This window comes from Cyprinodon tularosa, unplaced genomic scaffold (genome assembly GCF_016077235.1).
Source record: "Cyprinodon tularosa strain WSP-4 unplaced genomic scaffold, ASM1607723v1 ctg44, whole genome shotgun sequence".
NCBI classification, from domain to species: Eukaryota; Metazoa; Chordata; class Actinopteri; order Cyprinodontiformes; family Cyprinodontidae; genus Cyprinodon; species Cyprinodon tularosa.
Genome location: NW_024039163.1, coordinates 1,947,970 through 1,975,798, shown reverse-complemented (window position 1 = coordinate 1,975,798; position 27,829 = coordinate 1,947,970). Strand labels below are relative to the sequence as shown.

Genomic DNA, 27,829 nt, shown 5'->3' with positions numbered 1-27,829 from the left:
TGAGCTCTGCCACATCCCCATCTGACTTGGGGCCATTCATCAGCCTTCCAAGCCTATCAAGGACATGTCCCCATCAGGGCTCCTATAAAATCAGCCCCTTTCCCATGAAACATCAGCAAACATTTTGACGGGTCTGGCTTTCCCCCCGCTGGATTTCTGGAGTCTCCTGCTCCCTTCTTTACACCCACCGTCCCCCCTCTCTCCCTCTCTCTCTCTCCCTCCCTCCCTCATTCCCTCCTCCGCCAACACCGCCCTTCTTGGGGCGAACCCCAGATTCTCAACATCTCCTGCAACGGGCAGTGGTCAAGGAAACTTAGAGAGAGTCGAGAGGAGATCATCGGAGGAGGGGGGAAAAGAAACGCGCAGTGAGCCATTTTACTCTGAGGATCTGGCGTCGTTGATGGGAAGAAGATGCACTGCGGGCTGCTGGAGGAGCCGGACATGGATTCCACAGGTTAGTCCTGCTGAAATGTCTCAAACTTCCTCTGGATTTTTTTTTTTTAGAAAAAAAAAAGAAGAAATGTTGCTGTCTGTTGGTCACATACTGATTATTACTGCTACAGGGAACCATTTTTCCAACTAGATTGTTTCAAAAATGGTCCTCATAGAGGTGCACCTGCTCCCTTCATCCAAATCTATGTGTTTAAAGAAAACCTTGGATATAAAAGATTAAAAGTAAATAATCTAGATTACTTTTCAAACATTTGGCAGTTAAAAATTTTCAAGATCAGTGGGAATGTTTAAATATAAAATAAATCGGCATGTTCTCCTGCTTTTTATTTATTTATTTATTATTTTTTGTAGTTTGAAGAAGTTGGCAAATTGAATTAGCAGCTTTTATAGTAAAGTTTAGTTTTTTCCTGCTGGTAAACGGACCAAAGATCCACCGCAGTGGTTGATCAGATTTAATCCAATTATTTGGATCCCCCCAACTTATCTGTTCTTGTGGCAAATGAAGCCTGAGCTCTGGGTCTCTGCTGAGAATTAGCTTCACTTCAGTGGTTTCACTTCTACATCTCCAAGCTGCTTCTTTTTTTTTTATGTGAAAGGAAGGATAAACTGTAAGCATTAGATTTAATGAATAAATGCACCTCAAGCTAAATAAATGGAAAGACTGACAAGAACTCTGAATATCTTTTAGTTTTACAGAGATGTTTACAAAGAGATAAGCTCTGTATAACTGAAGAAATGTTTGATTATTTTGTCCTACTTGTAAAAGGCCCATTGCCAACTACTAACTTAGTTTTGTATTTATTCAAACTTCTAAAAACGTTCACAAACTGCTAACCTGCATCCGCTCTAACAGCTGATATGTTTAAAAAAAATTGTGAAATTTCCTGGTGCATCTCCGGTGCACCAGGAATATTACCCCAGCTGGTTTTCCATCTCTTCTGATAGCTGTTCTTCCTCCTTTGGTGTTTTTAAAGGATTTTTACCTTATCATGCAGCTCTCATATGATAGCATTGTTATGCTGCAGCTCGCTCACAGAAAGAACACCAGTCGGGCTTTTTCTAAGCAGAAATCAAACCAGCACAATGGCTTCTATTCCAGCAGACTGCTTCAGTAAATGTGTCCAGGCTCTTTTTTTTTTTAAGCTTCTGTGTGTTCATCCCGTCGTCTCTGGGGAACAATGCCGGATTCCTGCCGTCTTGCTGAAAACATCTCAAACAGGACCCACGGCTGCGCTGCTGCCCCATACAATCGCTTGTTGTGGCCTTTGCCTGTCACATTAGTGACGTTTTAAGTGTCCTGCATTGGTGATGTTTATGTAAATACAGCTTTTGCTTCTTCTGCTGTGGGATGATGCCCCTTCAGTGCAGAAAGGAGCTTTTAAAAGACAAACAAAAAAAAACAGCAAATATTTTACTGTCAGTTTTTTGTTTGATCCTTTTTCCAGATTGTGTTTTAAAGAAATAAAGAAAAAGGTCCAGATTTTAGAGATTCAATTTGTTCTTTTTAGAGAGCTGGATTGAAAGGTGCCTCAATGAAAGTGAGAGCAAGCGATATTCCAGCCACACGTCTCTGGGGAATATGTCCAACGATGAACGTAAGCAAAAGTTTCTTTCAGACTCCTTCAATAGATTTACCTGCAAAAATTGTTTTTTCATAATTTGACTCGCTCTGATGGATGTTTGCTGCTGCAGATGAGGAAAAGGAGAATAACAGAGCTACTAAACCACATTCAACACCAGCCACTCTGGAATGGTGAGTCATTTAGAAAGTTTCCCTAAATCAATAGAATGTACAAAGAAGGAGTAATAAAAATTAAAAGCTAATTTACTGTAAGCATGACGATAATGCAGCATGTGATTGGCCAAATCTGTATGTTTAATATTAGGTTTTGTCTAATGGCTTTTTTTATGTTGAAAGAATTTAAATTTATATATTTACTTTAAACTTTCAGATTCTTTCACATCAGGTCTCTGATCATATTTGTATGTTTATATTGAAAACTCACTCAGGTTATCAGATGGGTCCCTCCTAGTTTTTTTTTTTTTTGTCCCAATTTCCACCAAATTAAAAGTTGATCGTTTTAGATATGTTACATATTGTTTAATTTATATTTAATGAAAGAAATCCAATCTGATCTGATTTTATTTATTAATCTTGGAGTGTTTGACAGCAAACCCTAAACTTGATTCCTCCTTGCAGCTCTCTAGCTTCATCTTTCCATGTGTGGTAAAGTATTTTTGAGACGTTTTGTTTTAAACGTGTTTTTGACATAAAGAAATTTTAACAAAAAGCTATTTAAACATGGCTGCAGCATTTTGGCTGCTGAAGTAGGACAGATGTTTTCTCTGATTTGTTCTTATGATTTGTTTGTTTAACATATGCAAAACCGTGTCTGAATGTTTTCTCTGGTGTGAAACAAGTGATTTCAGTCAGATCATGTTTATCCTGTCAGAAATATGCCATTAGTGGTGTTATTTCTGTTTTCATTTCTTTTATATTGACTTTTTAACATAGTGTCTCTAAGTGGGGACTGGTTTAATTTATGCAGGGTGTCTGCACTGTCCTGAAAATATGCAAAAATAGAACAAAAATACTTTTTATGCATGTAGATAAGTACAAAAAAAAGTATTTTTATTCTTGATATTGAGTTTCTAAGCATAACACATACTACATTTATACAAACTGTTTAAAGGTAGTTAGATTGGGAGTCTGTGGAAAAGTTGTTCCAATTATTCATAGATTTAAGTTTAGATATAAGCTAATCTTAGGTTTAACATGTTTCTTCTGATGGAGAGTAAAGTAGTACCATCATAAAACTAATTTGATCACTAAACACAGGAGGGAGCTATAAATTAGGGTGATGGCAAAGAGGCCTTCAAACCTCCAACACTTCCAAATCCAGCGATAAAACATCAACGTACGTCTGTAAACATTTAAAAAGGTGATTAGCAGTTATAAGAAAAAGAAAGCCATTCGCTCATAAGATTGAAATATATTGCTAAATTAATCCTACTTTGGCTTTATATTATCTTTTCTGATCATCAGTTTGGCTCAATAGTAACTTTTATAATGAGCAGGAAAAAGAAGAAGTTTTTAATTAGTTTATTCGTCTTTGTCCAGTTTGTAAAATAAAGAGATATTTTTGCTTTTTTTTTATATTTAATTCAAATAGAAAACAACAATGAATAAAACTACCAACCTTCATCATTATTAAAAATTTGGGTCTTTAAAAATGTTTAAGTATGATGTGTTCCTCAGGTGGTTTATTCTACAGCTGACACCATTGAGATTGAGAACAAAATATAATTTCCTGTTTTCTTTTATTTAGTTTATATTTTTTTAAGTCTTTGACAGAAAAAAGGCTTATCACTGTAAATATATCTGTTGATTATTATTTTATTAAAGCCAAGTATATAGATAATAAACAAAGGTCAAGAAGTCTATTCTAACACATTTCTGACTCTAAAATCAGTCAAATGTAACTTTCTGTGTAAATTCCAGATTCTAGCGTTTAATTTTCAGCAAAACATGGATCTTTGTACCCCTTTTGTTAAACCTTATTCATTAAAACGCCCATTTTATTTCACAATGACTCAACATAATGCTTAAAGAAGATCACTGAAATGTTCTGAAATGAATATGCAAAATTAGAAATTAGTCATTTTAAATAGAAATATTCATTCATAATATTATAGTCTTAAAGAAAGACAATTTCCACAACTTAAGGTTGTAAAAAAATCAGTTTGTGTCAAGGCCAGTCTTGGTTTATTTCTGTTCCTAATCTGATGGATGGACAGTAATAATGACCGGTGTACCTCAGGGATCCGTTTTGGGTACATTTATCTAATCTTTCTTTTTCTGTTATTGTGGGAACTAAATACAGTTTTTTTTTTATCTAATTTAGGAGTGTAAAAAGTCATTGCATTCAATAGTATCTGACAATATCTCATGTTTTAAGCTGAGCTGCACAATTTAACAAGATGCCATCCTCATTACAGTACCGATCTTGAAGATATCAAAATTACAACCTGCTTCTTTGAGCTAAAATTTTATTTAAAAAATAGTTATATTTGTATTTGTAGGTATATCTTGCCATATGGGCTGATTTTCATACAAATTTGTTTGGGCAAAGATGCTAAACACAGACAGAAGTCTGATGAAGAGGAAAAAAGTATGAAGATTAGGTTTAAGCCTAGTGATTAGAATATTCATGAATAATATTGAGATTTTAATGGGCATGATAAATCAACACCGGTAACAGGATGTGCTTCAGAACAATTTATTGGGGTTCTGAATGATTTTATGCACTTATAGTGGGTAACTATACAAACGGACTATTAAAAATAAATAATGTGATTGTTTAAACAAGTAGTTCAAATCATTTCACTTTAATGCTCCAAACAGTTGTATTTAACACTGTTTACTATTTAAGATAGGAGACGTTCACTGACTGGTTCTTAACGTGTAAAATTGAAAATTGCAGTCAGAATGTAGAGATGCTCTGTCCTGTTAGTTTTCTCATGTTCTGCCGATGCAGCTGCATGTTAAGAATCGGAACCCTTTAAATCAATATCCTGTACATTCAAGTTAAACTTTTTTTTTTCCAGCATTAAATCTTGTAAAATTCAATCTTTTATTAGACCACATGCATGCCCGTAATTTTTTATTTAGAGCTGTTTCTGAGGTTGCATTCCCCACACATTTGTTGTATCGCAGGTTAGAGGAAAACTACGAAATAGCAGAAGGTGTGTGCATCCCCAGAAGCGCCCTCTACATGCACTACCTTGACTTCAGCGAGAAGCACGACACGCAGCCTGTGAACGCAGCCAGCTTTGGAAAGGTGAGCTCCAGAATTCAGTTTACATTTCCATCATTCTCTGCTGAATTCAGTGTTACCCATAAGAAATCATCACCAAGCTATGAATGTTCTTTAAATGTTTAAATGGGCTCCCCTTCTGTTGACTGATATGCACATAGAGGCACTGGGTGAAGGCATAGAAGTAATTAAATTAAACTTCAGAGGCACATAAAGACAGTGATAAATCCAGGCTTCTATGCCTTAAAGAACATCTTCAGGATTAAAGGACTAAAGTCTCAGCAGGACCTTAAAGACCGATTCATACATTCATCTTTAGGGAAATTGTTTACTACAGTGGTAGTACTACAGTGGTGTCTTTGGGTTGATCCAGAGAACTGCTGCCAGCATCCTCACTAAAACTAAGAATATGGAGCACATCACCCATCTCTAGAGAGTATGGACTTTAAAATACTTCTGTTATTCTTTAATTCACTGAATCGATCAGAGTCTAAGTATATCACAGACTTATAGTCTCTCAGGTCTTCTGTATCTGATCTACTCCTCATTCCCAGAACCAAAAATGGAGAAGCAGGTTTTAGTTTGTCGCTCCACAAATCTAGTGCTAAAAAGCTCAACTGCTTTAAATTGAGTTTAAAAATGCATTAGTTTAGAGTGGCCTTTGACTATCCTGTGTAACATTATTAGTGAAGTTTCCTATCTAACTTTCATTTCAATTTCTAAATCCTTCTGTTTTTTAGAAAATATATTTCTCTTATTTCAATGCATCCCTTTTTTATCTTTTGAACTATTTGTATAGCCTCTATGGTATTGCAATGTAGTTTTTTTTTTCTTTTTTTCCCCTTTATTTCCTAAATTGTCCTGCAACTGAAATGTACTATATAGCTAAACTAGCCTTGCCTTGCCACAGATTAAAGCAGCCAAATAAATAGTGCCTCAACAGTTTATAAAATGATATAAAAGTTAAAATCTCAGTAATTCATAGCTGGTCCAATCTGACCCAGTCATGCATGGCTTGGTTTGGAGCTTCAGCTCTGGCTCCTGCGTCGAAGCCGCTTCATCCGCAGCTCAGTGTGAATATTTAATCTAGAGCCAAAGGAGATGTGCTTTCGTCTGTTCCCACAACCTCAACAAGTTCCTTAGCCTTCCTGCCCCCAGCCGTCCCCTGTACCCTGGGCTCTGGCCCCAGCCCCCAACCCCGAGCCCAGCCCCCTCCCCTCCGCCAGCTCCTGTCGGAAGATATTGAAAAAGAGAAGGGGCCTGGATTAATGTGTAATTAAAGGAAATTTGGAAGGGTGAGATGTTGCGGAATGTTAGATCAGTGGCTGGAGCAGTGTGGGGTGTCCTTTAGGAAGGCTTCATTGATTCGGGACAAAAAAACGAGAGAGGGCCCGGGCTGCCTCCCTGTCTGCTCATTTATCAAGCGGGGCCTGACAGAAACTTCACAGCTTGGCCCCTTTTTTCATCCCACACAATGGAGAGCTACACTGTTTGCTAAAGTTTCTGCACCGGGAGCCGAAACGAGGAGCCAATATGTGGATTAAAAAAAAGAGGAGGGGGAGCTGAAAAGGAGTGAAGATGGTTGGTGAAGAAAAGAAGAAGTGAAATGACTTGATGTCATAAAAGTGTCTCATAAATTATTTTATATAACTCCTTTTAATAATCTCCAGCCTGGGAGATCTGTCTTTATGTATAAACACAGACCTGGAAAAGCAACAGGCTAGATTTATAAACAATAATTACTATTATGCAAAATGGATAAAATGGAGAACGCAGAAAAGTCAATTAAAAAATGATTATCTAATATATTTATTTAAAATGAAAGAACCGGTAGAACTCTGCTTATGCTGTTTTTAAAGCAGAGAGTGAATCATTTTAGCATGGTTAACTCTCCTTTAACAGCCTTTAGGTGCTCAGAGCTCTCAGTCAGATTGAAGTCCAGTATTCTCCTATTCTTAATCTTTATTTTTTATTTGGCCATTCAGTGGTTAACTTGAAGGAGTGTTTTGAATAATTTTCTTGCTTCTTAACCCCAGTGAAGTTGGGCTAAAGGTCACAAGACGTCAAAATTCTTCTTTGGGGTTTTCTGGTAGAGAGAATAACTTTGGTTGAACAACAGCAAGTTGTCCACAGAGTACCTCCACCGTGCTTTATTGTTGTGTTGTGTTAGTTGTACAAAAGATGAAATGGGGAGCACACCTGCCAACAAATTACACTTTTGTCTCATCATAAAATATTTCCCCTAAAGCTTTGGACATCATGTTTTTTTAGTAAAGTGGGAGACACACCCTTTTGTTTTTTGGGCCATCAGTGATTTCCTCCTTGGAGCTCTCCCATCAATTCCTTTTTTACCCACTCTCTTTTTTATTGTTGAGTCTTTAAAGTTTAATTTTTCTCCTGGTTTGCTTGTCGAAAGCAGTGTTGGAAAGGCTCTTCACGGTTTTCGTTAATTACATTTATCTCTGTGGTTAGCTGAGTACGAGCCTTTCCTCTGTATTATAGATATAGAGTTTTAACTTTTTTTAAATTAATTATTAAGGACCTTTTCTACTCACAAACATTGTATTAGTAGATGAATAGTTTGCACAGAAGTGATGAATACTTGGACAAACCCTTTTCTGTTCTATGTCATGCCTATTTATATAAATAGAAGAAAGACTATGGATTTATTTTGATCTGTAGGGTGATTTATCCCTCCACCCTCCAATTTTCCACTTACTGATTCATGATATATAAATGAAGAGGAATCAATGTTGGGCTGTAAAAACGTTTTTCAACAGGTGTTAAGTCAGTAAGTATTATTTTTCATGAATCTCAGGGAGAATAAATTAAATGGGAGAGTAACTGTGACCAGGAATCCAATCGGGGGTTGCGGTGTACCCCAGGGCTTAGTCTTGAGCTCCCTTTTTTTTCCCGTCATTTATCCGAGATGGTGAGGACAAATGGGTCCAAACAGGGAACCAAAGACGACCCACTCCCTGGCAACATCTTCCTACTCATTGTGAGGGATCCCAAACAGGATGAGATAATCTAGGCCCTTCAGATAGTTGATGAGAGATGATGCTGAGGTGAGTTCTGATGATGCTCCAAAACCTCCAGAGGGAGATGGCTGATCACCAAACCACTCTACTGACTCCTTTATATGTGGATAAAGAGGAGATCTGTTCTGGGCTCCACTATGATGATAGAGCTCTCTGGAAGGAGAGGGAACTCATTAAAGCAGCTTGTATCTGAGATCCTGTCATTTCTTTTAAGTAACAATAAAACTAAAATGTTAGGCAATGAATTGAGTCACCTTTTACACTGCAAAAATGCTTTTATTAAACGCATAGCTATAATGAAATATCTGCTGTTAAAAATGATCCTATGTCTCTTTACCTGCAACACTGCTTTATTTTGCTTTTACTAACAGATTATAAGGCAACAATTCCCGGCACTGACGACCAGAAGACTGGGGACAAGAGGACAGTCCAAGTGAGTTTGGGCTCCACAAAAACACACATTACAATTTTCCTTTTTTTTTAAATGAACATTATTTTAACTTTTCTAAGATTTTGCTCATTTGAAGAGATCCTGCTGAGAGTCATTGATTAATCATGTTTTTGTTTTTTCGCTGCCTGTGCTCCTCAGGTACCACTACTACGGGATCGCAGTGAAGGAGACGTCCCCGTATTACGATGTGATGTACTCCAAAAAGGGGGCGGCGTGGGTGAATGAGACAGGGAAGAAAGAGGTCACGAAGCAGACAGTGGCGTATTCACCGCGCTCCAAGCTTGGGACGCTCCTGCCAGAGTTTCCAAATGTCAAAGACCTAAATTTGCCTGCCAGCCTGCCAGAGGAGAGGGTAAACGGCAGATTTTAAGTCCTTACTTACTTACAACGCCCCCTCTCCCTCCCCTTCATTCCCACCCATCTCCCCCCCTCCCCCTCTTTGACTCTTTTATCTGGCTTTGCGTTGAGAGAAGGACCTTAAGGATTTATGTGCTGGCTCCTCACTAACTCTTAATCTTCAGGGGCCAGATAATAAGATCTAGCAGTGGACAAAGGACAGGCAATAGCTGTCTGACTTTAAAAGGGGGGCCATGATTTTAAATAGTTTGTGTTTTGCTGATCTCTACAGCTTGTTTTATATCTCTCGGCTCCAGCCCGGACCTGTAACACGTATTTATTGGTTCACAAGGCAGATTTATTTTCTTGTTTTTGCAACCTTTTTTTGTTTCCCCTAAAAAAAGAGTGAAAGAAAAAAAGGCTATAGTTTATGCTGCAAACAGATTAAGACTTGGTTAATGTTTTCAGGTGTCGACGTTCATCATGATGTACAGAACACACTGTCAGAGGATACTGGACACGGTTATCCGAGCCAATTTTGACGAGGCAAGGACTCAAACTCAGATTCTGTTCTCTTTATAAACCATAAGTATAAACTTCTTTTTTTGTAACTCGGTGTCTTTGGCGTCCGCAGGTCCAAAGTTTCCTGTTGCACTTCTGGCAGGGCATGCCGCCCCACATGCTCCCTGTCCTCGGCTCCCCCACCGTGGTGAACATTGTGGGTGTTTGTGACTCAATCCTCTACAAAGCCATCTCCGGAGTGCTGATGCCAACCGTCCTGCAAGCACTGCCTGACAGGTGAGGCATTGCAACCTTCCCCTTCAGTCTGACGCCACTGCTAACGGTATTTAGGAGAATGTAATGGTCAAGTATTGACGCCACCTATTCTAAGCCTTGCTTGCTTTGCTTGGAAGACCCTTCCATTCTCAGTCTTTTACTTTATTACTGCTGTTGTGATGTTTTGCTTCAATATTTACATGAAATCCTTCTTCCTAATTAGTCCATCTACTTAACCCTTTATCATCCAAGTAAAAAAATGGTAACTTGGATGTAAACGCCACTTTGCAGCAAACATCAACATTTTGAGATGAAATCTGGTTTGCAGGGTCAACAAGGTCCATCCCTGTCCTAAAGCTGAGTGTAACTGCTTTATAGAATACAACTAGTAATCCAACGCTGCCTGCTGTTTGTGATACGTTACCTACTATAAAGTGTAAGAAAAAAGTTAATAAATTATAAAAAAAAAAAATAAATAAGCTAAGTACAAATATTTAAAAAGCAAATTTCTGTTTTTCTTTCTGTAAGAGTTTTTCATGAAATTTTCATGAATTGACAAGTTATCAATAGAAAACAATAGAACAAAATGATGCTTTACATTTCTGTGCTGTTCATATTTACTGAATTGTTTAAACTGCTGAATATGCCCCAAATAATCATCTGGAAATGTATCTAAGGGGAAATCAAATGTCTTGCCTTAGAAAAACTTACCCCTTGTCTTATCTTGTGTAATTTTTTTAATTAGTTCCGTATATCATGCAGAGAAGCCGGGTGTTATATAGAATATAGAATATAGAATATATCTACAGGTGAGCCTCTAATTAACTCGGTTGTTTTGATTAACCTGTCAGATGATTATAAAGCTGGACATAAACACCTGTGCTTTCCTGTAATGTTTAGAGATATCAAAATTTATGCAAACCTGTGGTGTTGAAGAAGATAGAAATCCTTCTGATATTTAATAAATATAAACAGTTATGGTAATCCAAACTAATCTACGTCATTTATTCTGCTTAATTTTCAGACAGTGTTTCATTTCAGCATGATTTTATTTAATCTGTATAACTGATCATTTTTATGCCCTGCGTTTGATCACTGTTTTGTTAAATCCTGCCCAATCATCAAAGGTGTTAACAGATTAATGAGTTTTCTATGACCTGTAATTATGTCCATTCAATTAGATTAGGAGCAGGGGTGATGTCACACCATGTGAGTGATACTGATGTCTTCTTTCTTGTTCAGATTGTCTTCTAATGCTGGTACAGATTTTAGCTTCAGGGTAGTATTTATTTTCTGCTACCTAAACAATGACTGTATGGATTTACTTTACGAGCACAGGAAATGATTTGATTAAAAAAAGTTTTAAAAGCAAATAACAGTTTGGAAATTAAAGCTGCTGGAACTGCTGGTTAATATGCTGCATGCAGAAAAAAAAACTGTTATTAGATGATATTTAAAAAATAGGATAGACTCTTAATATCAAAATATGAAACTTAAGTTATACTGTATATATAAATATGTTACATTTATGAACTTTCTTTACTCATTAGGTAAAGATAACATGAAGTTGGTGTTCATTTTATAATTTTATTTCTGCTAGTTTTGCTCTCATTTATTTATTAAAACTTATTTTCTCTTTGTTTTCCATTTATTTTATTATATAGCCATTATTCTAAACTATTGATTAACTTAAAAAAAATTTATAAAGAAAAAATGTACTAGTAAAATGAGTTTGGTGTCAGTTTTACTCTGACATGTAGGATGACATGTAAAGATGTAATCTGGATCCTTTGTCAAATAAATTCTAATTAAGTTAAGATAAAAACAAAGTTAATGTTAAATTTATGCAATAACCTACAGACAAAACGTTTTCCTGCAGCTTTTGTTAACTTGCTCTGCGCTTTTTCTTTTGCCCAGCTTGACTCAAGTGATTCGGAAATTTGCCAAACAGCTCGATGAGTGGCTCAAAATAGCACTTCACGACCTTCCTGAAAACCTGAGGAATATCAAATTTGAATGTAAGTTGACATTAAAGACGCTTTTAATTTTTGTTTAACAGTCCGCATTCTTTTAATTCTTTTTCATTTTATTTTCAGTGTCGAGGAGGTTCTCTCAGATTTTAAAGAGACAAACATCATTAAACCATCTCTGTCAGGTAAATGTCGTGTTTTTGGAGGTCTTTTAATAAAATCCATATGAGAAATAAAGAAACCAGTCAGATAAGAGATGAATCTGTGTCATGCTGGCATTTTTATCTGCCTACAGGCATCTCGGACTGTCATAAACAGTGCCGACATCACCTTCCAAATGCTGGAGGACTGGAGGAACGTGGACCTGAACAGCATCACCAAACAGACACTTTACACCATGGAGGACTCGCAGGAGGAGCACAGGCAGCTTATTATGCACTGTAAGTATCCCAGTTAAAACTGAATCTTTCACTGCCGTGTAAACAACACACTCGTTGGCAATCATTCCCACGACCGGCGGAGTCAAAGCACCGAAGACGGAGAGCAAAAGGTTAAACAAGTTCATCCTCCTCTGTGCAACCCACAGAGCTGCCACAATTCAGCTCATAGTGAGAGGAGCAGAGGTCGCTGATATTGGACGCTGCAGCAATACAAGGCTGTTGTTGAAGCTATGTAACATTTTTTTTGTTTTTCCCTCTGTTGTTTCAGTGTATCAGGAATTTGACCGCTTGTTGGAGGAGCAGTCTCCAATTGAGGCCTACATTGAATGGCTGGACTCCATGGTGGACCGCTGTGTCGTCAAGGTGAGAGACGGCCGCAAGGATGAATACAAACTTTAAAAATACTGAGGATTCTTCATCCTAATTATATGTAATTAGTGAAATATACATGTTCGAAGGCTGAGGCAACACATGTACAATCTTTGCGTTTTTCCACTTAACAAAAATGTATTCAAATGTAATTTAATCGGAAATCTTTTAGAATATTTCCTCCAGCCTCAGAAAAGTTAACATCTTAACATCATCCTATTTAGTTGGTATGAGGGTTTACAAAAGGTGGAGCTTCAAGTCAAAGTTACTTACTATTAAAAATAATACATTACTTAATAAAGGAAAGAAAAATCAAAATATTATTTTTTAAAGGGTCAAATAATGCAATAGAAAATTTATATTAAATAAAAGTTTGATAAAGAGTTTATCCAACTCTTTCAAACTGTTGGATGTTTGTAATGCCATGGTGAAGGTCAGACACAGCTATGAAAAGGGAAATAAAAATAGAGATTCAAATAAAAACCAAATTTATAAAATAATTCAGACTCAGCAATAAAAAGTTAAGCGCAATTAAAGTATATATAGATAAGAACAACTGGATAACAAACAAAAAGGCAGAGACTCGGCTTTAAAAGAAAAAATGGCCTTATTTTAGAAACTTGTTTGTGAGGCAAAGTTCTAAAATCCTCTCACCTCTGCATGCCTTTCTCACTCAGAGCCACTTAGCTCCCAATCCTCCCAGTTAATGATGTCTTCAAGCTTCCCATTTGCACCCATTATGTGCCAGATATGGGCTTGTAAAATTTGGTTGCCCTGGTAACGTCCTCCACCGTCCAGACAAAAGTTCAATAGGAAGGCGTGTCCCCGGGGGCAAATTAAATAGTTGACTTGTTGACATGTTTTTCGTTCCTGAGGGTTAAGCCCCAAAATGGACGCGGGGGTTAATTCTAGCGCACCCCCCCTCCTCCATCTTTTTCTCATGGAAATGTTTTCTCTCTAGGTGGCGGGGAAGAGGCCCGGGTCGCTGAAGAAGGTGGCCCAACAGTTCCTGCTGATGTGGTCGTGTTTTGGTACCAGAGTCATTCGGGATATGACCCTCCACAGCGCGCCGAGCTTTGGTGAGCACCTGTTTTGGAAACCTGAGATTCTGTCAAACGATTTTAGACATTTGAGGTCTTTTTCTCTTCTCTGAAAAAAAGTCTGCTGACAAACCATTTCCTGAAACTCATTTGCTTTTATAAACCATATTAAATCCACAAAAAACCCCAAAGAAATAGCAGTAAAATATCATGTCGTAGGGCCTATGTTGACTGTGTAAAAAAAACGGGGGAAAAAAAGCAAGGCCACATTTCTCAGGTATTTTCAAAAAAAGTTTAAAATAAAAATGCATCTATTGGTGCAATTGCTTTAATTTGAAACCAATTCCAGGTTCTGTTTAAATAAAACAAGCTGTGTGCTACTATTAGAACTGGTGGTACTTTGGCTTTTATAGGAGCCCAAAAGATTTTGACCTGGATGTAGAGGCAAACACTGATCCAGAGACAATTCACTTGTGCTTTCTTTCATTTAAACTGCGGAGTCCAATGTTGGACAGGGAAATATATTAAACCAAACCTTAGCATCCTCCAGTTTCTGTAATTTAATGATTAAACTCAATAAAACAGATAACACCTAATAGCATATAAGCTCATGACAATCCTTTTTTCATATTACTGACACTATAGCATTGCATTCGCTTTAAGAAGTTTTGAGGTACTGTCTGTGTGCCATTAAAAAAGTGACAAAGATTTGTTGAGATAAGCTTAAAAAAGAAAATGAAATTTAGCTATTTTTACTGTTTATGTATTAATGTTGGGAGTTTCCAAATAGTTTCTATATATATAGATATATATATCTCTATATATATGTATAATTTCTTTTTTTTGTAGCTGATTTAGAAAAAAATATCTATTGTTATTACCAGCTAAGTTTCTGCATCTTTCTGATGGTATTCATTTATACTGTTGGTAGAATCTCCCACTTTGGAAGGCCTCCTTGCCATGACCCTAATCTTCAGCTTCTCCCTCCATATATTCTGCACCAGATTCAAATCGAGAATCTTCCTTTTTCCAGTTCAATCCCAAGAGCAATGTTGGTTAAATTGAAAGATTACCGTAAGCCTAAATCTATAGTATGTCTCTGATCGCAGAATCCTCATCATTTTCAGTTTCTTAGATTACAGCAAAAAAATCAAATCTTCACATTATGTGAGTCTGTTGTTAGTTTTTGTTTGCACCAAATACACGCACTGAAGACCTGCAGACTTGGGAAGGAAGCAGGAGAAAGCGAAATGGCTGCTTCCTTTTACAACTTGCTGTACACAAGGCAGAGGTAGAATGAAGCAGTAAAGATGACTTCTTTCTCCTTTACTTGCCCTTTCTTTGAATATCAAAGACACAGCTGGTAGCTGTGTTTTGATAAAGCAGGTCTCTGTGCACTAGCAGCTAATTAACAAAGGCCACTCCCCCCCATTTTATGACTGTTCAGGATTGCACCCCTCTCCCTTCAATGACCACAACTGTTTTTATTATGCGCACGGCTATGGCACAATGGCAAGTTTGTGATGCCGCTGCCTCATCTGTTTCCTGCGACCTCTGGGGTCAGCTGACATATTTCTGAGGCTGAGTTGGTGTGTTTTTGATGACAGCGAACCTCCTGTCAGGATGTGAAGTCATCCCCACTCAGACAGTGATCGTTTATTTCATGCATTTTTCTATTTCCTAAAGAATCTCATGTTTTTTCTTTTTTGGGAATAGATTTCATGCTGTTCTTGTGTCTTCAGGCTCCTTCCACCTGATCCACCTCATGTTTGACGATTACGTGCTCTACCTGCTGGAGTCGCTGCACTTCCAGGAAAGGGCCAACGACCTGATGAGGGCCATGAAAGGAGAGGGAAGCACAGGTAGGGTTTTACCTTTTGGCTTAAATTCACAATCAGAATAGACACAAATCATGTTTTATTAGTGTTAGACATTACAATCACAGTAAATGGTCCCTTTTTAATGTTCCATTACTCGTTGTTAATAATGATAATAATGAAAGCTATGTGGTCCTGAATCAGATCTTTTCAAATGTGACCTGTGTCTGAAAGGCCAGATCGCATTCATCCTACCTGTGCGCCATTAATACCCAACATAGGTCACTATTCTCCATCTTGCTAAACAGAAGCAGCAAGAAAATCAACAACCATGGCAGATGATGATGTGGAGAGAAATATTTATGTTTAAACATCTTGAAAAGATTGTATTTTTTAAGCTTGGGAAAGGTCGCTAGATGCTCCCCCGCACTACCATCCATGTTTACCTCTGTGAACACAGCATGCTTGCTTGTGACGTCAGTGCGTCCTCTACTGCACATGTGGGACACTTAAGTTGTATGAATGGAGTTCATAGGGGAGATCACATTAAGTTGCATATAATTGGAAATGTGAACGGCAACACAAAAGAATCGGATTTCACAAAAAAATCGGAATTGCGCATCAAGGCCTGCAGTGGGAAAGTAGCCTAAGAGGCACACCTGTCAGCAAAAACACTGCTTCCCTGTGTGACATCATACACAAATCTGGAGAAACTGATAAACACTTGCTGCTTTCCAAATGATTATAATTTAATGTGAAATGTGTAGATAAAGCTTAAGCTAGCAAGAAATTGTCACCATCTACAGTGAAAAAAGGTCATTCACACTCACTGACCTTAACGCCACTGGAGGAGGAAGAATTCATCCCTTCAAAAACATGAGAGGCAAGATGAAAGTTTTCAAAAGTCCTCCTAAAGTCTTGGTCTTTATAACCATAATTCCAGTTGGAGGCAAAAGGAGAAGCTTACAATCCTGAGGCTCAGTCCCAATACAGGTGATCCTAATTCCTAGCTCCTGTTTCTAAAGCTTTCCTGCAGTAAGCAGTAGGAACACTGTTGTAGGAAGGAAATTTGCTATATTTGGATTGAGCCTCAGAATTTAATTGAAATAAAAATATGAACAAACTCAATGAATATGGGAAGAAAATAATGTGGCAATGAAACATTAGGGGGGAATTGTTTTCCACATGGGTAATGGAATAGTATACCATAAACATAAGATACAGGCTGGTTTAAGTAGGTTTTAGAGTGGCCTTCACAAAACATGGGTTCATGTTTACAAAACTACAAATGTCTTCATGAGAAAGGTTTGCCTAATTCATGCAGACTATTGTGAGAATCTGGTTGAAAAATAGCCAAACGGTTTGACAAAAGCAACACAAATTAAAAGTCCATTCTATCAGATTTAGAGATGTTAATGTGTGAGTTTTTGAGATGGGGAGAGATTGGTATATAGAAATTAGTAAACAGATCTAATTATTTTAAACCAAAAGCAGGAAACATTTAGAAAAACAAAGATAAAGTATTTTTCTACAGTGTATCTAACCTCTGTAGATTACAGTAGCTCCTGAATAGTTTTTTTAGCAATCAAGGCAAAAGAGGCATGTTTTTGTCTTGATTCCAAAGCTAATAGGGCAACTAAAGAAAATCCTGGAGCAAGTTGTGACATCAAATTATGAAAAATACCCATCTGGATTAGGTTTTTATGTGGTTGATGAGCTGTGGTGATGTATCAATTTAGATTTTCAGCTTTTGTTTAAAAAAAAAAAAAAACAGTTAATGGAATTAGAAAAGACTTTTTTGATTTAAAACTTTACAGATAAAGTTGATAAGAATAGAATAGAGTTCAACTTTATTGTCATTACACTGTCACAAGTACAAAGCAACAAAATGTAGTTTGCAGCTATCTAGAAGTACTATACAGGATCCAAATACTTATTTACATGTGCACAGAAACTATGTATGTATGGACTATAAATGGTAAATATAAACTGAGAGTAATTGTAAGAGGCTATAAAATAAATGAATGTGGAATCTATATACAGATTATATAGGAAAGTTAGAATATATATATATTTTTGGGGTTATAATACAGGATAAATACTGACAGATAGTAGCATATTAAAAGATTTATAGATTATATACAGCTATAAGTCCTCAGAACAAGTGTTCAATGTTAAAAATCTCACTTTTAAAAGAAGAATTTGCAGAAGCAAGAGAAAAAAATCTGTTGCACAAAGAAATAAGTAAAGAAGTAGGGAGGGAGGGAGGAAAGGAAGAAAGGAAAAAAAAAAGAAGCTTGCCATATAGGAGACACAACAAACATCAAGAATAAGGTCACATCTCTCTGAACATGCACAGCTCACGCAGTACTGAACACCACCTGTTAGAGGCTGCAGAGGACTGAATGCTGGAGCAGGGGTTAACTTTTCAATCATGCATTCAGAGCTACAAGGACACAATTTAAATTAAAACATGTTCTTGGGCTGGTTTAGTCAAATTCTAGAGGTAAATCCAAGTGGGAACGATTGGCAAGACTGGAAAGCTGATCAGAAATCCTGCCTGTCTAATCTGACAATCTGAAACTGATATTTCTATGAGGAAAGAATCTGGAAAGATGTGTTTCTGTATGTGTATAAGCTGCTGAGGAAGGCAGCCAGTAGTACTTACTCAAATGGGCTTAATCAGTTTTAATTTAACTCCTTAGTTCCAATTTTTAGAGATCTAAATTAATCTGTTCTCTCCTGACACTTTTTAGCAGAGCAAGAGGAGGAATTCACCCTGACAGAAACCACCCCCACCCCCCCATCTCCAGGGTCCTACTCCCCTGCCCGCTCTGTCCAATCTGTGGACGTGTCGTCGGCCAGCTCCCCCACTGCCGCCTTGTCCCCAGAATACCCAGGGGTCACCCCTTCCACAGGTAGGACCGCACCCACCCAAGCACACAGAAAAACAAAGCGGTTTGATAGGCTCCACATTACTTAGCTACTTCGCGCCGAAACATTTGTTTCTGTGTCTGCCAGGCGCTGTTCAGTCATATACCTGGTCCCTTACATACACAGTGACCACAGCAGGCGGCTCCGCTCCAGACGCTGGACAGCAGCTGTCCTGCATGAGGAGCAACGCTCCTGTCCCGCCCCCGTCCTCTGCCCACAGGATGCCAGTGTATGCCCACAGGGAGGAACACGGGTAAATACTACCTATGCATTTTATACCTTCTAAGCAAATTTAACGGCTTTGAATTTTCTGCAAACCAAACCTTCTTATTTACCCTGTCTGTGTTCCAGATACAGCGGAAGCTACAACTATGGCGGTTACACCAACCAGCACCCTCACTCCATTCAGAGCCAGTACCCAAGCCTGGCCCATGAGCCGGCCATCCCTGCCCCCCTTCACTACTCCGCATATCACCGCTCGTCTGCACAGGTTAGTCCTGCAGTCATGTTGGGGTTAGATTGTTGATTTGAAAACGTTTAGTTCATCTAAACTAAACAAAAAATACATTTGAAATGGCAAATATAAAAGTATAGCTGCTACTATGTTGGGATATATTCATGTTTTGCAGGTTTCTCTTTGATTTAAGCAAAAAAGTAACTGAAACATGTTAAAGGTATAGTGGAAGATTTTTTGGGTGGATAATCAAAATAAGTGGTCCTCCTAATTGTAAATCATTCTGGTGATATGTTTACATAGGGACGTCCTACTTCTCGCTTTTTACTTACCGGTTGTGAGTCTGACATGGTGGAAATACTAAAAATCTTCTATTGGACAGTAAACTTGTATGAGCGACGCAAACAGCAACTTCTAAACAGAGCTTACATGAGGAGCAAGGGCTTGTGTATGCTCTCGCATGCATTTAATAGGCGTTCCCTCTCAGGAGCGGCTACAGGGTTGTTCACGTGCATTTTTTGTTTTTAAAAATTCGAGAAAATCCTCCACTATACCTTTAAAGACAGACATCTGAGCAATAAAGCTAAATAACCTTTATTTTGACTTGTTGATCTTGGTCTAAGTATTGAATGGAGAAAAAAAAACACAGAGTAAAAAGAGGAAGCATTGATATTCATAGCCTCTCATAGAAAAAAAAAATATATATTTCTAACAATTGACACAAACAAAATGATCCTCATACTGTTAAATGCCCCAGTGTATTATACATGGTTATCTAACTGATTAATAAAGCTGTTAACTAATTGAAATGAACATTTTTTTTATTGTCAAAGTTTTCAGCCTGCAGCAAAGCCAACTATTACATTGTTCTGCGAATGAGTGCATAAAGCTGTTCATCTGTACAAAGTAGCAGGAAGAAGCATGTAGATTTTTTCAAGTAGCTTTAATTGCATTTGATCTGCAGCCACAAACCTCAATGTACTGAGGTTTTATGTGAGCGACCAACACAAAGTAACGAATAACTGTGAACTAGAAGACAAAATATACCTGTTTTACATCATATATTGCAAATGGAAATCTGGAAAATATGACTTGTATACAGCCCCCCCATTATCAGATACCCCTAAATAAAATACAGTATGCTGAGCTGCCTCCTCAATTCACCTGTGTTTGATTTCATCCCAGTATAGATCCACAGAGGACACAAAAAAACACCACAGGACATAAATTTCATGGGATCATGTTTGAACGGTTTAGTCTACATCTATAATGCTAAATGTAGCAGAAAACTAACACATCACGTTGATGTAAAGACACAATCAGCAATGTGAAACACGTGGTAGCAGCAGCATGCTGTGGGATGCTTCTCTTCAGCAGATTTAGGGAGCTGGTCAGAGTAATAAAGTAATACTGTCATGTTTTTACCAGTTAAAATTTTCAAGCTTCTTCCTCATTTTTCCATTAAGCACTACTTCATGTTTTTTTTATCATATACAATCCCAAGTGGAGATTTTAGGATTTGTAATTTGTTGTGAGAAAATGTGCAAAAGTTCTTGTCCATCAGCTGGATACTCGTACCACAGTGATAGTTCGTTAGCATTACCAGAAGTTACCAAAAAATCCATCAGCGCTGTGGTTATCTTTATTCATACTTAAATGATGTGTTTAATATAAAGGGTGCAGTCCTTGATGTTGCCGGTTTGAAGCTCTTGGTTTGAATTTGCTCTTTTGGTGGTAATTTCCCGTCGAGGGAAATCCAACCTCCGCTTCCTTTATGGTGGTAGGAAAATCAGCTGGCGCTCAGAGCCTGCAGTGTTTCTAAACAACTATGAACCAACCCTCTCCGCTCAGCGGAAGCAGACAGTGAAAGGTGGCTGGACCAGGGGCCAAGAAGGGGCCCCCGCTCTGTTACTCCTCCTCTCTGCTCTCAATGGCCTCTTCATCTGTTTGAGTCAGCAGCCAAAGAATGGGGCAAAGGGGCGTTTATTAAAATATTGTTATTCAATGGTTCCTTATCTGCTTGGTAGCTGAGGAGTCCGCTCTGCTCTGACCATCTTTTTCCATGTTCTGATTCTTCATAATGGATTCAACTGTGGTGTTTATATTTAGCCAGAAAAGGGAAAGGGTATCTTACTTCCACGTTTCTTTTTTAGACCCGTCTGAGCATAAATGAAGCACAATGGATGCACTTTGTCAGAGGAATGGGTCGGATGTGGAGCTGAAAACTCGGCCAGATCCACATCTGTCCAGAGTATTTTTATCACGCAGCAGATTTAGTCGTTGTTCATTGTTGTCCGTCGCCACGGGCTACGCAAATTACAAATAAGAAAACCATTTTTAAAGGAAAAGACTAATTATGTTGGAGTTCCGCTATTTGGCATTTTTTTTTTTACCAATTTTGGCACAACTTGTGAGACAATTTCCCGAAACAGGAAATTGTCATCTGTTAGGTCTTCTCACATAAACAGCTTCATATATAAGATGACAATGACGAAATGTCTCACAGCAGACAGAAGTTATGGCTCCACTTTTCATGCTGCCTTTAAGGTTTGCAGCGCATGTTTTAGATTATAAATCTGTATAAATTGAACCTGATATTGCTCAAAGATGCTAATTATTAGTGCAGATTATTTTAGATTTTTGTTCTCTTTAATTTTTTACGCAGCTTGCTTTTTTTTTATCTGTGCTTTTTTTTTTTACCATATTAAATTGTGATTATTCTTGTTTGTACAATAATAGCACCTATTTTTATTACAATAATTTTAAGGTCTTTTATCTTATTCTATCTATTTGTTTCCTGTAACAAACGATCAGTTTTAAACGTTGTCTCGGTGGAAAACTGCTTATGAAAACACTGTTTTGATGCTGATCTATTAACCTCTACATGTTGTTTTTTTCTTTCTGCCTCTACAGTACCAACTCAACAGCCAGATGCCCCGAATGGAGCCATGCCTGATGGGCAGCTCTCCTCGTTTGCACCCTGCTCCCATTGCCCCCCGCTGGCCAGATGTGTCCCCTGCTAACAGCTGTTACACCAGCCCGCCTATGCACTCCTCTCGCTATGCCGCCTCCGGGGACATGTACTCTCCTCTCGGCCCTCGCAGGAACTCAGAGTATGAACACTCGCAGCATTTTCCAGGCTTTGCCTACATCAACGGAGAAGCCACTACAGGTTGGGCCAAATAAGCCTTGATGGACTTCCTGCTTGATAAACTGGAAACTGCAGCCTCTGAACTCTATCAAAAACAAAGAGGAGCAGAGAGGTGAAAAGGTCGTAAGAATTCAAAGCGGGCCTGATACATCAGTCATCCTGAGGACTGTGGCATCATTTGACCAGGACCCTAATTAACCGTTTCTTTCATCAAACAATCAGTGGAAGAAAACAAAATATATCGATTGTCTGAACCTGCAGCAAAATCATTTAACGAGTGCAATGCTGCTGCCAAGCTGTGCCTTTGTTTTAAGGAATGTACACCTCAGCCGGAGTTGCCCTCGCTGCTCTCAGTGCTGTCTTCGGATACCGGTGCAGTCCCAGCAGAAGGGGTTTTCCTTGTGATGCTCAGCGCTGTCGCAGCATCTTGTCGCGATGAGCTGAACTGCCTTAACCTTCTCCTGGGACGCCAGGTCTGTGACTCTGGGCTGACAACCATCACGCGTTTCCATCTCAGATAGTTAACTTAAACACAACAAATGTATTCTGTTGCAAGCTTTTCCGTTGTTTTTTGTGACTATATATCTATATATATATCTATAAAGATAGATATATATATGAAGTATTTTCTGTAACTTTGTAACATGGTGTAATGCTATATTTTCTATGTTGTCTGTTTTGTATGGTTAGTAAAGGATGCATTAACTTAGGGTTGTGTGTTTTTATAATGCACTCAAAGCTACTGAGGACCTATTACCCTATGGGTATTTATTAAAAGGGAAAATATCAAAGTGTACAGTAACATGAAGTATCGTCACTTTTCTGTAAATAAAAAGCACTGGAGAGCATCTGTGGTACGGTTAAATTATGTTTGAAATAATCCACCCCTATAAATAATTCAACAATTCAAGACATTGAGTCTTTTCTGTTTGTTTTTGTTCTACGGTATAATTTTTACTTTAAGAAATCACAATATATAGGCACCTTTTATCCACATGTTCAGTTTTACTAAATTTCAATATACATGAAGGGCTGCTGGACATTACAGATTTTTTTTTACTTTTATTTATATATATATATATATATATATATATATATATATATATATATATATATATATACTCAGAGCACTATAACGAGGAAATTCAAAAGAATTTTTCAAATTATTACATGTTTCACAGGAAAAAAGAATACATCCAAACAAGGTTCCCCTGTTAAACCAGCAATTAGCTGTGATAGATCACATATTTTTCGACCAGTATAGTTTCAGTGTTTAATCTCACTAGCTACAAAAGTCTAAATGCTGTGAAACCTGTAGAATACATACATTTTAGAAATAAATTTTTACAGAACCCATATTCAAAATGAAGTAGGTTAAAATAACTCAAAAAGCAACGGACCTTTCTCTTTTATAAAGACTTTTTTTTCTTTTTGAATGGATGAGAAAAAAAATGGACATCAATTTAGAAGAAACACAAAGTTATATGTAGGTTAGGACTTCAACTGATTGTTTTAAGGCATAAATCTGGGAAAGGAAAAATCTAATATTCTGCTGCTTTGAAGGACCCAGGGAGCACATTAAACCTCCATTATTTAAAAATGGAAAAAGTTTGGAACCACTAGGAATCTTCCTACAGCTGGTTGTCTGTCTAAACTGAACAATCAGAGGAGGCGAGCCATATTCGAGGAGGCAACCGAGAACCTCATAGTTCTATCAGAGCCCCAGTGTTCCTATGGAAAGACGAAAACCCAACTGAAGAACAGCAAATTATACCTGTATGGCAGAGTGGCCAGATAAATTATACTCCCTAATAAAAGCCACATGGCAGCCTGTCTGCAGTTTGCAAAAGGGCACCTAAAGACCATGAGGAACTGAACTTTCTATTCTGATTGAAAGATTAAAGTATTTTGTGTAAATGTCAAGCATTGTTCACAGCCCCAATAAAGCATGGTGGTGGCAGCATCATGCTATGGGGATGTTTTTTGTTTGTTTTTTGTAACGGGGAGTGGCAGACTGGTCAGGATAAAGACGGATAAAAGCAGCAATGTACAGACACATCCTGGATAAAGGTCTGTTTCAGACTCTCCTGGTCTAGATTTGAATATGATCTAACATCCGAAAAGATGAATAACTATGCACAGATATCCTCTGGCCAGAAGCAGAATGAGCCAAACAGCCAACAGATAGCTGTGCTCATTAGAGGAAACAAATTCAAAAAGAATTTAGGTTTTTGTTTCTTGTCAAAGGTGGATCAACATAGTAATACCCAAAGGCCATTCTAATAGTTATGTGAATGTGATTTCACATCGTCATTATGGGTTGTAGAATATTGAGGGAGGAGGTTCATTGGACACTGTTTGGGATAAGGCTGTCACATAACTCAATGTGTCAAAATAATGCAGCACTGTCAACACTGTCCAAAAGCACTGTACGATTCCTATTGCTGTATTTTCCAGTGGTTTGTTTCTTAACTTTTTGTAACTTTTTTTGGACTGAGTATGCCTAAATCTCGTCCCTAAAATGTATTAATATTTTATGATATCTGTCACCTGTACAAAATTCAAAGTGCCCATGAATACAGAGCAGTCTTAGCTTTGCTCAAACTGTGTTCCCTTTTGCTTACTTTTAATTTAGATAATTCTTAATGAGACTTTCCAGCAAATGTTATTAAAACCAATTATTCCTAAACTTCCCTGACAACACTAAGCCTTTTGGTACTCCACATTTAAATCTCTGATGCTTTATTTTTTAGACTACAATAATGTATAAAATCCTACTGTGTTTCTTCTATATTGCTACAGTCACTTCTTTGATAAATATAAGTGGAGGCTTTTTATTCTATTTAATTTCTTGTCTAATAATACATATAATAAGCACTTTAAGCACTTAAGAACATTCCAACTCTTTCAACCATTTTAAATGAGTGAAAATGATTTAGCTGATTTGAAATATTAGCAGGTTGTTACTACAATTTAATGTGAAGTTGACATCAGCTCTGACAATAGGTACATTCAGGAATTTTTGTTATTTTTCTAAAACAGCTCATTATTTATTAAAATATGTTAAATATATATATTTTACTACCAGTATATTCATCTTTCCTTGTTTAATTTCTGTCATATGTTGCATATGAATGAGTAGAAATATTCCTGGAATCATCTTAGCTGATTGTTTTTTTTTTTATCTTCTAAAATCTCAGTGGAAGCCCTTTAAGGGCGCTGGGCCCTAACAAGAAGAGCCACGCTGCTTAATAAATTACATTTCTATTGAGGGAGTGTCCTGCTGTGCTGGGGTCACTGCACCTTAGTCCCACAACCTTTAACCTCTTCCCCCTGCCTGGGTTTCTCTATTTAATGGAGAGTGAATCCTCTGTGTTACATCTGTGAAATCCTGCAAGCCTCACTGCCGAGACATTGAACAGACACAACTTGTTTAATGCAGAGAAAAAAATAAAGAAGTAAGCCCTTTATTGTATTGTAATCACCTGACCTCAATGTCAACATCAATATCCGCCAAAGATGTTCTTAGAGATCTTCACACCGCCTCATCTGGCAGCTGTGAGAGATCTGTGACGTCTCCAAAGGGGGTGTCTGTGATATCATCCAACAGCGCTGTGTCTGAGATCAGTGCTACTATTGCTATGTGTATTAATACAATCATGAGTTCTTAAAATTACCCAAATACACTTGTCTTTTACAAAATATGTATTGTCAAACAAACAAAAAAATAGCATACAATAGAAATGTATGTATTTAATGTAAGTATGTGGTGGTGGGGAAACACCTAAAACATGCTGGAACCTCTGTAAAGCAACACTTTGACTGTCTTGGTGCTAAAAGGTGCCATGCAAGTACTTCCCTTGCTTTGCCATTCTTCATTCTTCATCTAAGGAAGGGTCTGTGACAGCGCTCCTTTGTGCGCCTAGGTTGCAGCAGTCTGTCAGTGAAAGAGAACTCCACTTGTGAAACAGCCTTATATGTGAAATGGGAAACATTGTCCAACTGTGATGGCATTTGAGTCTTTATGTTGTAACTGTGATGTTAGTATCCAACAGTTATTTTTTTCCAGTGTAGTCCTGTTTCTCTGACTGTGACTGACTGGATGTGCTCTCTTCATCCTCTGACGTGGGAGTTGGCTTGGAGCTCGTCTGCCTGGCTGTGTGTTTCCTGGACATGGCCGCCTTTACTGTTGCTTTACAGGCGCGCTGGAAGCTGTTTCAAGCGAGGGGGGCTGATGGCTGGTTTGGAAAACACATGACGTCATTATGTTGAGGGCTGTGGCTGACGTTTTTAACATAATATTGTAGGCCTACATTTGTCGCCAAAAACTGCCATTTAAAATGCATCGGAACAAAGCATGAACATTTTAAACTTTATTTCTTCTCTTTTAATCATTCAAAACAAACAACAGCTCCCAATCAACAGGATCAGGAATACTTGAATAAAACATGGCCTAAATATCGCCTAAACTGAGCATTGAACGTCTTGAAAGTCCATTCGACTATGGATATGGGGAATGATTCCATATCTGAAACAAAAAACACACACACAAAAAAATTAAAAAAAATTAACTAATTTCATATTTTATCACTAAATAGCTTAATACAGACATAATATTTTGTGATATGCAGCCTTATTCTAGCGTAGACTTCTTCAGCCACAGGACTAAGATGAATAGGCACATAAATAACGCTAAATGCGGCAGTATAGGGGAATTAAAACCATTTCTTACCTCGAAATAGTCAGAAATATGTTTCTGCTGCCTATTGCTAGCCATGCCTAAACGAATGTGAGGTGGCGGAAGCTTCCGGGGGAGTAGCCTAGTTTTTTATGAAATATTAAAATAATGAATCATTAGTTTATATCTTATACTCAGCCCATCATTTTAATCCCATATCAAACACAGTCTTTTAAGAAATAAATACATAATTAATTTCATGTTTTTAAGTACAATATTATGTTACTCCACAGCCCCCCACCATGGGGGGCTGATGCTATGACGAGGGAGGCTGCAGCCCCCGCAGCACCCCCCGTCCCGTGCCACTGTTGCTTTATGTAACTCACGTTGAGCCTGGTTCTGCTTGAGGTTCCTTCCTGTTAAAAGGGAGTTTTTCCTCTCCACTGTCGCTGCAAGCATGCTTAGTGTGAGGAATGGCATTCAAGTCAATGAGTTGATGCAATCAACTGGTTTTCCTTAGATAGAAAACTTTATATCAATTTGACTGTATGATCTGGTGAACTGTAAAGTGCCTTGAGATGACATGTGTTGTGAATTGGCGCTATATAAATAAAACTGAATTGAATTGAATTACTTAGTGCTCAAGTAGCTTTTTTACCAATTTTTTTGTTATTTAACTTATTAAATATTATATAAATATTATCTATTATACCAAATACATTTTTACTTTCACTTGAGTAATTTCTGGATGGCTACTTCTTACTTTTACTTGAGTAAAAATTGTTAAAGTAGAGCTACTCTTAGTTGATTACAATTTTTGGATCCTCTACCCACCTCTGGTTATTAGAGCTCTACTGTTACTCGTCTTAAGATTGACCTTTTTTCATATCTTCTTAAATTATCATAAATAAATACTACATCAGCTAATTCAATTCTCACTTTGCTCTCCAGTCAACATAAGGAAAAGCCACTGCGGTACATTTATATAGAAGATAAAAAAAAAAAAGAATATAGAAATATAGTGAATAACTTGTTTGGTTGTTTAAACAAAGTAACCATGGTATAATTTGAATAGGTGAGTGAGGAAAGAGGCAGCTGATG

At 37.6% G+C, this 27,829-nt stretch overlaps 1 protein-coding gene across 3 annotated transcripts; it reads left to right on the top strand.

The window, feature by feature from the left end:
* rfx4 (regulatory factor X, 4) lies at positions 1-22,960 on the top strand. 3 transcript variants are annotated; one of them, XM_038300035.1, is made up of 18 exons: positions 1-454; positions 1,962-2,048; positions 2,146-2,206; positions 5,171-5,294; positions 8,683-8,744; positions 8,901-9,114; positions 9,567-9,644; positions 9,733-9,896; positions 11,793-11,893; positions 11,972-12,030; positions 12,141-12,285; positions 12,554-12,648; positions 13,616-13,733; positions 15,437-15,556; positions 18,271-18,429; positions 18,533-18,698; positions 18,797-18,935; positions 21,813-22,960. In XM_038300035.1, the coding sequence occupies exons 1-18, from the start codon at positions 412-414 to the stop codon at positions 22,083-22,085; spliced, it is 2,208 nt and encodes a 735-aa protein (XP_038155963.1). In that variant the 5' UTR covers positions 1-411; the 3' UTR covers positions 22,086-22,960. The 3 variants fall into 3 exon arrangements, with proteins under 3 accessions (XP_038155963.1, XP_038155964.1, XP_038155962.1); XM_038300036.1 differs by having other exon boundaries at positions 18-454; positions 18,268-18,429; positions 18,572-18,698; XM_038300034.1 differs by having other exon boundaries at positions 18-454; positions 18,268-18,429.
* Positions 22,961-27,829: the final 4,869 nt, after the last annotated feature.